An 8,849-nucleotide genomic window follows, 5' to 3' on the forward strand; every position below is an offset into this window, starting at 1 on the left:
CGAGATAAAAAACATCGCAAGGTAGGCTCGACACACACAATGCGGGAAAGGGAGAGTTTTTTTTTTATTTATTCATTGCATGGGGGGGGGGGGGATTTCAAGTGAGTACATCAACCTTATTACACACAATATAAATCAAAAACAAGAATACAAACAACAAAACGCAACCGCGGGTAATATTACTCAAGATATCCAGCCAGAATACATCAGCTACCATCGAATACGTCGTATCAGCCAAACAATCGATGGCGAGTACAGAACATTTTATAAATAACCATTAGAACACTGATAACTACATTGAAAAAATAAACAACACTGCATACATATCGCGTACAAAAACCGTAAATGAAACTAAGACAGTCAAATACAGATTAGCAATGTTTTTCACTTCGAAAATATAGTCCACGATGATGTAGGGCTGTTGATTTTAACAGACGGCGCCCATCCTGCCGATTTCTCTCGTACTGGTCCTCTTCAAAGTGTTTCTAAGTACAAGTAAAACAACAAAAGTGATTATTGATATGAAAAGTTGCCTTGTAAATACAGAGAACATTACAGTGCTTAAAAATAAATTTTCGCAGAAGTAATGCTGTATTACGTCGCTTCACAAGTTTCGAAGAAATGCACAGGCTACGACACCATGCCAGAAGCGCCGAAACATTTTGGTCCCATGATGCCCCTTAACTCTACTACACCTGGGCATACCGTGCACAGGCATTTAAAGACCGTCACAGTACCCACTACGATCGGGAATGAGCACGAATAACCATCGGCTTACGAGCACCACGCTACAAATATATTCGTCTAAAAAATCAGCTATATAACTCGAGCGGCAGGCTGCGTATGGCGCGGTAGAGTGCGGCTGAGCGCGGTCGGGCCTTGCAAGCGATCCGCGCTGAGTACAGAGTGAAGGTGCGCCGCGGGCTGATAGCTTCGTGTGCGCTGTGTTCTCGCCGCTTAGTTCGCGTTGAAGCGAGCGGCAGCACGAAGGTCAATTTGTTCGCTGCTGCTGCCGCTCTTCTTCACTCCAGTGTTTTCAGAGCGCCTGTTCGAGCTTATCGAGGGACATGTGATTATGTTATTCTGTGCGCGCGTGACACCAAACTTGTTAATTTAATTAGCGAATGTTTACGAGTTTATACGGCCGATAAAGCTACTCTTTTTACTTCGTATAGTTGTCTACTAATTTGCTGTAGATATCGATGCTTCGTTTTTCCAGCGAAACAGCGACTTTTTTACCCAAATCCGCCATTATCCCTCAGTGATAGGTTAAAATGGCTCGGGCGCAGCCCATATGGGCGGGACACAAACCATTTTGACCCATCGCAGATGGTTAATGGCGGATTTTTGATAAAAACATTGAAATAGTCTTACGGTACCCCTTTTCCCTTGGTTCTTACCGTGGTCTTGTTTTATTTTTGTATGTCATGAAGGCGTAGTAGTGAGGTGTCGTGTGCTCGAATCATTTCTTTGACCTATCGAAAAGTCCAAACTAGTCGTTCTGCATTCGAAGAAAGCGAAAGAGTACGCAAAGACTTGCCTAGTCTAAGTGTTCAAGAAAGGTGGTTGTCATTCTATCTACACTAACGATCTCATTCTCTCCGTTTTATTTCCAAACATGCCGCATTTGGCAATGTTTCTCACAAGCGGCTCCTTCTGAAGTTGCCGTGCTATACTGTTAACCCCCTTGTTTTCGAATGGGTATGTAACTTTCTTGCTAATTGGAAACTGTTCGTTTATGCTAAAACAAATCTCTATTCCTTAGCGCATCGCTGGGCATAGTTCTTCAGTTAAATACTTATTCCTAATATGCATTAAAGACTTACCTAACGGTATCTCTTTTAGGTTCGCCTATTTGTTGATGGCTGTGTAATTTATGGTCCTATTACTAGTCACAACTACACTCTCATTGTCCAGTTTTATCCTAGTCATACCAATTTTCATAGGCTGATGTTCCTCAACCTTACTGAAACATTAATTAGGTTTCATCGTCGTCAGTACTAGCCATCAGCTAAGTTCACACTATCACCGGTTCTGAGATATACAGGCTGTTTCAGCGAACACTTTCAAAAATTCTGAAAGGTTGCCTGTGGCAGATAGCCCAATTCTAGTTAATGAGCTGGTCTACTCGAAGAGGCGGACATTACTTGCACAAAAAATTTCAATGCATAATCGACTAATTAAGAAAAATTCACTAATTAAGTTTTTAACTAATTACCTGATATTGCAATTTACAAATTGTAGCCGTAGAGTTCGCAAGGCGGATCCACTTAGAATTTTTCCTCTGGATAACACCAGTTTTGAGATATTAATTCCCGAACTTTGCGGAGAAATGCATTGGCGTTCCATTTAGGTTCTTAAAAGACGTCGCTTTATGCATTGAAGCACAAAATTAACTGGAACGCCAATGCATTTCTCCGCAAACTTCGGGAATTAATGTCTCGATACTGGTGTCATTCAGAGAATTAATTCTAAGTGGATCCGCCTTGCGAACTCCACTGCTACAATTTGTAAATTGCAATATGGGCCATCATGTAATTAGTTAAAAACTTAATGCATTTTTGTTAATTAGTCAATTATGCATTTCAATTTTTTCCGCAAGTAATGTCCGCCTCTTCGAGTATACCAGCTCATTAACTACAATTGGGCTATCTGCCACAGGCAACCTTGAATAAATTTTGAAAGTGTTCGCTGAAACACCCTGTATACTGCCAACTCTACAAGTGCCGTGGCATCAATCTGTGTAATAACCTCAGTCGGTCCTCCCACAGTTCAATCCTTAGCAATCGGGTTACTAACCGTTCCCTACGTTGCCTCTGTGCGCTACCTACGCCTTGTTCACCAGTCAGTAAAATTGCTAACATCAGTAGCCACAAACCATAGTCCGACGCAAGCTGAAATATGCACGCGCCCCCAGCTTAGGACACTTACCAATCAAATCTTTTAACAGCTCTGCAATTGACATAAACTCGCGCAGTAATGTTAATTTACTCCGTTTATTCGTATCGCATTAGCTACGCTACACTAAATCTAAATGACGTCATAATTTGTGCTTGTAGGTTGAACATCTCGAACTTAAAACAGTGCAACAAGAGCCAAGGACAGTGGAGGAACAGACAGCTCTGTGTATGTTTACTCTCCCTGTTCCTTGTTTCGCGCTTTTAAATTCAAAACTAAATCGAGATAGAACCTTCCAGCCATGGAACTGCCCAACAACATAGCAAGATTTTATCTTTTTCACAAGTTATATAATTCAGCATTTGACCATACTGATATTATCGCACATGCGCACGCATCCCATTTCATCCTGATTTAGCCATGCTGAAGATGTTTAATCCTACCAGCTTACAGTACTCGTGATATTAACCCATGATCAAACCGTAAAAGACTGGAGTCATTTTACTGCGAAAGCCGTTCACCAGTCAAATCATGCCTCCATCGAAAATATTACCCGATAAAAAAGAAATGTTCGGCCCTCGTGCAACAACCCGTATTGCTGCCCTTGATGCACTAATATATAAAACTAAATAGGTAAATAAATAAACACGTACTGCTGCGGAGGGTGATCGCTACGCATCCGTAAATAATCCAGTGGTTTTTTTTTATATGCCAAGACATTCCCAACGAGCTAGCGGCAAAATCAACAGCACGCGAGCACGTACATTTAACCTATTTATTTATTTATTGTATTTTATTTTTCATACGAACCATGGGCAAGAGTCAAGAAATAAAGTTGTGCGGAGCGTTTCCCCGAAAAATAAAAGTCGCTCTTTTTGTTTAACATATTTGAAAAGAGGCACGGTGTCGTGTTCTAGATTTTCTTTCTATAATTTAATTTATGTCGCATTTGGCCATTGCTACGTGAGTATTTTCCTTTCCTCAATGTCTCTCTCTCTCTCTCTACCCTTTTTTTTAAAGGCACCAATTTTGTGGTTGGAGCGGGCAACATCAGTGGCCCTCGGGCCACAACACCGTCCTCTTTTAAGCGTAGGCACCAAAATGGAGGCACCACCGTTTGGCAGTGGAATTGTCATGGCTTCACTCGCAAAAGGGCGACGCTGCTGCAGTACATTGTCAAACAAGACACACCACCGGATGTAATAGCCTTACAGGAAACAGGGAAATCACCAAGAATCACCGGGTATCACGCTCATGCGACAGCAGAAGCAGGTACGGCCACACTCACGAGCAAATACCTCACTGCAATAGACCACACTTATACGCACACGGGAATCAATCACGTGTTCACGGAAATAGTGCCGCAGCGCAGGGGGAACACGAGTGTTTTTATACCTAATATATACAGTTCGCCGAAGGAAACGCTGGGACCCCTAGACAACTTGGTGCAGCAAGCGAGACAGCTAGCTGATGTGAGGACTGGACGTGATGGCTGAGGCGTGAAGGCTGAGGCGTGAAGGCTGAGGCGAGAATAACAGGGTAACACTTATTTATTAGAAAACATAGTGGCACGCGCCAAAAACCGTGACCGTCCGTGGCGGCGGTCGTAGCGAACGGAGAGAGAGCCCTCCCTCGCTTGGGCTTGGCGTTGAGTCGGCGTAACAGCGCTGTAGGTGGCGCTAGTGATGAGATAGGCGGCACATGCGGGCGCTCACATCCCACCCCAGTCTGACTGACCACGTCTCGTGGTCAATTGCTTCTGCACACTGTCACACGCACGATACCACACCCACACACATGCACGGAAACGCTGCAACTTCACTCGAGCACAAAGTCGTCGAGGTGGTTCGGTAGACATCGAGTGCGTTGGGGCCGTTGAGGCTGTTGCTGCTCTGTAGAGGCGACAACATTTGCTGCTGAGGCAGGCGTGGTCTCTGCATTGACGACGGGCTGCTGTTCGATCACTGAAGAAACTGGTGGTACATAAGGCTTAAGCTGGGACACATGCACCGTTCGTGGTTGATTAACCAAACGAGATGTCAAGCATGACACACGTAAAGCCCTAAATGTGGATGGTGTAAGCTGCTCGATGAGGCGGTAAACACCATTGAAGCGAGGTGCCATTTTCTCATTGGCAACCGGAGTCTGTCGCCTCACCCAGACCATATCACCGACGGTAAAGGTGTGAGAACGGTGGCTGCGGTCGTAGCGCTCTTTGCGTGCACCTTGGGCTGCTTCCGAATTGGCGGCTGCTTCGGAACGCTGCACTGTTGTGTCGAGGATGCGCTCGGCCAGAGCGGAGTGCTGCAACGGACGATGTTGTTGGAGTGGAATCTTCGGTACGTAGCCATAGAGAAGCTGAAATGGCGTAAAGTTCGTGCTGGCATTCATGGACGTGTTTACTGCAAATGCTGCCTCTTGAAGTTTGGTAGGCCATGACAGTGGTTCCATTGCACAGATCTTGCGGAGAGCTGCCAGGAGAGTTCCGTTGCTTCTCTCGACTAAGCCATTGCCCTCAGGTCGATAGGCAGTTGTGAAATGGAGCTCCACGGAATGAAGACTCATGAAGCGCTTGAACTCATTGGATTCGAAGGCTGAGCCATGGTCCGAGGCAGTGGTCTGGCGTGCCGTAAGTGTAGAACACATTGTGCAAATGCTTGATAACGTCGCCCGTAGACGTGGACGAAACTGCTGCGGGCACGATATAGCGGGTGGCAAAATCAACGACGTTAAGAATGTAGCGCTTTGAGTTGATGGGTGGCATGGTTATATGGTCAATTGCTATGCTGGAAAATGGAATGTCCGTGGTAGGCATTCTGCCAAGAAGACCTACACTGCGTGAGGTAGGGCGATTGAACTGCTGGCAGCACTGGCAGGATGACACATATCTCTCCACTGATCGGTCCATGTCAGGCCACCAATAACGATCCTGGACCTTGAGCAACGTACGCTTTGTGTCAAAGTGCCCTGCACCATCGTGTAATGCTTGTAGAATGGCAGGGCGCAGTTTGGACGGAGCTACGACTGCATACGTTCCCGATGGCAGTCGGCGGTATAAGATGTCATCTAGCTTGGTGAACTCGGCTGTTTCCTCTTCATTGGCTAGGCGTGAAAGAATCGCAGCGCACTCGGAATCTTCTTGCTGCATCGTAGCCAGCGACTGCGAAGACTGTGTGACAGCACCTGCCAAACGGGACAAGTGGTCGGCTACAACATTTTGGCGTCCTGGCTGATGTCGCACGGTGAAATCGAACTCTACTAAGTCCATGAGCATAGAAGTGAACCGACGAGATGGCCGCACGTTGGACGTTAAGCAGGCAACAGTCCAGTTGTCTGTGACCAGAGAGAATTTTCTGCCTAGGAGGTATTGGCGGAACTTCACGGTTATTGCCCAGTGAACGGCGATACACTCCCATACGTTGCTGTGCAGTTTGCGTTCCTCCAAAGTAAGTCCACGGCTGGCGTAGGCAATGACACATTCTCTGGTGTCTTGGATTTGCGATAACACTGCTCCAATGGCTTCCTGCGAAGCGTCTGTGGTTAGCGTTGTGGTTGCCATGGGGTCGAAGTGCGCCAAAAGGGGAGGCTGGGTGAGGGCGAGCTGGCTGTCAATGCGAGCCGGTGGAATGTCAGGATGAATGTGCACGAGCGCCGTGTCGGAAGCGCGGAAGTTTGACACTAGAGGAGCGCTACTTGAGGGCAACGTTTGGGCTGCTAACGCTTGCCATGGTGGCTGCTCTGGCAACGGCAACGGATCACGTTGTAGGCAGTCTGTGGAACTGGGCCTGGTTTCTGGAAAAAGGACGGACCTTGTTGGGATCACAGCATTTGCCATTCTTGGGATTAGCTTTTGGTTTGCGGTAATGGTGATATTCGTGGCTGTATGCTCCAACTGCGCTGGCTTCGGAGGCTCAAAGATGAGACGTGCCTGCGCTGCCGAGAACCAATCCTCACCAAGAATGAGGGGGAGTACATTATCTTCTAAAACAGCAGCTTCAACAACTCCTGTGGCTGGGCCGATGGATATCTTCAAAAATGCAGCACCAACAGGTAGCACTGTGCTTCCTCCTACCACCACGAGTGGAGGCTCGGTCCATGGGATGATCATGCTTGCAGGCACAAGAGCTTTAGAGATTAATGTCACCTTGGACCCAGAGTCAGGAAACGCTTCACACTCACCGACTCCGCTGAGAGTTGCGTTGAAGAAGGGGCATTGCTGTTGTGAGCCGTCAAGCGGAACGGGTGCACTGTGCAGTGCTGGGGGCTGCTGTGTCTTGGGCATGGTTGGAGACGCTGGTGATGATAAGCGGCTGGTGCGTGTAGGGCACTTGGATGCCAGATGACCCAAGGCATGACATTGGTAGCAGACAGCTTGAGACAGGTCTTGACCGCTAGGAAAAGCTGGAGCGCCATACTGTGCCGAAATAGCTGCATAAGTAGCTTCTTGTTGCTCGGCGGGCAGCTCTGAAATGCGCGTTTTTGGTGTGGCTCCTCGGGAGGACTGCGGTGTCGATTGTTCTGAGCGAGGCTGCTGGCGCTCTGCGGGCTTAGCGGCACGAAAGGGATGCGACGGCGGCAAAACAGAACCGGCAAATGGTGACGGGCTTGCTTTGGCGTGCAGATGTTGCGCACTCTTGTCGAGGCTGGTGCAAGTAGAAATAAACTCAGCTACCGTGGGCGGCCGGTTGGCTGCTATGGCGGCGAGGATGTGTTGTTCCCGTAAACCATGCAGCAGGTAGTCAATCTTTTGGGCCTCAGAGAGGTTAACGGGGCAACGCTCAATGATCTTCAACTTGGCAAAGGCATATTGGTGCAAGCTTTCGGATGGGGCCTGGGTTACCCTCATGACCTGCTCTTGCCACTCAATAAGGGACAATTCTGTACAAAATGTGTCCTTCAGGGCGGCACTCCACGTGGCCCAGGTGCTGTACTGGTTGCCGAACGCGAGATGCCAGTCTCGCGCCGTGCCTTTCAGCTTACTAGCTGCGATCAGGCGTGTGGTGGCGTCGTCCCACGAGGCGAGCTGCTGTACTCGTCGTACGTTGTCAAGCCATGTATTGACACTGTGGCTTTGCGAACCAGCGAATTCCGGGATGGACGATGACAGGTCTGGCAGTGTCGTCACCGTTGTTGCAGGGCGAGGTAGCTGCTGGAACAGCATGGCGAGGCTCTGTAGAGTGGCTGGGTCCAGCGTCAAAGACGCCGCAGCGTTCGAGGCGGATTCATTCGTTTCAACCGGGGGGGTAGCTTCACGCTGCTGCTGAATGTCGGCTTGCAAACGCTGAACGAGCTCCTCTTTCGAACCTGTGAGGTCCAGCTGTCGACGGGCCAATTCTTCGCGTATAAGGTCGACGCCGAGGCGCGACATGGTCACCGCGTCGAGATTCTGCCACACAATTCCCGGCATGGCGTTGCGGAACGAGGCTGGGCGCACGGGAGACTAGGCGAGTGATCGCTAAGCCTAGTTGTCGACTAGGGCTAGTCAACATTGACGGCACTCTTCATATGACGGCCGTGCTTTACACAGACGAGCGGTAAAATGGCAGGAGTATCTTCAGGCGTGAGTCTTCGGCGGCGTGAGTGCGTAAGTACAATGACGGATGCAGTTGAGAAGGCGTACTGACCGGCGTTCGACGCTGGCGTTGTTGCTGGCGTTCGACGCTGGCGTTCGAAAGGCGTTCTTGCGCTGCCGTGGCTGTATGGCTTGGCTGAGGTTCGGGGTCGACTGCGCCAGATGTGAGGACTGGACGTGATGGCTGAGGCGTGAAGGCTGAGGCGTGAAGGCTGAGGCGAGAATAACAGGGTAACACTTATTTATTAGAAAACATAGTGGCACGCGCCAAAAACCGTGACCGTCAGTGGCGGCGGTCGTAGCGAACGGAGAGAGAGCCCTCCCTCGCTTGGGCTTGGCGTTGAGTCGGCGTAACAGCGCTGTAGGTGGCGCTAGTGAT

The 8,849-nt window shown here is 48.8% G+C and overlaps 1 protein-coding gene across 1 annotated transcript; it reads right to left on the reverse strand.

The window, feature by feature from the left end:
* Positions 1–1,492: 1,492 nt before the first annotated feature.
* LOC125946781 (uncharacterized) lies at positions 1,493–8,379 on the reverse strand. The gene is made up of 4 exons (XM_049670800.1): positions 7,314–8,379; positions 6,317–6,503; positions 5,056–5,517; positions 1,493–1,501 (listed from the first exon to the last, which is right to left on the reverse strand). Exons 1-4 carry the CDS (start codon positions 8,303–8,305, stop codon positions 1,493–1,495), a joined length of 1,650 nt encoding a protein of 549 aa, XP_049526757.1. The 5' UTR covers positions 8,306–8,379.
* Between the last annotated feature and the right edge of the window lie 470 nt (positions 8,380–8,849).

The sequence above is a fragment of the Dermacentor silvarum genome, chromosome 1 (assembly GCF_013339745.2).
Source record: "Dermacentor silvarum isolate Dsil-2018 chromosome 1, BIME_Dsil_1.4, whole genome shotgun sequence".
NCBI lineage: Eukaryota > Metazoa > Arthropoda > Arachnida > Ixodida > Ixodidae > Dermacentor > Dermacentor silvarum.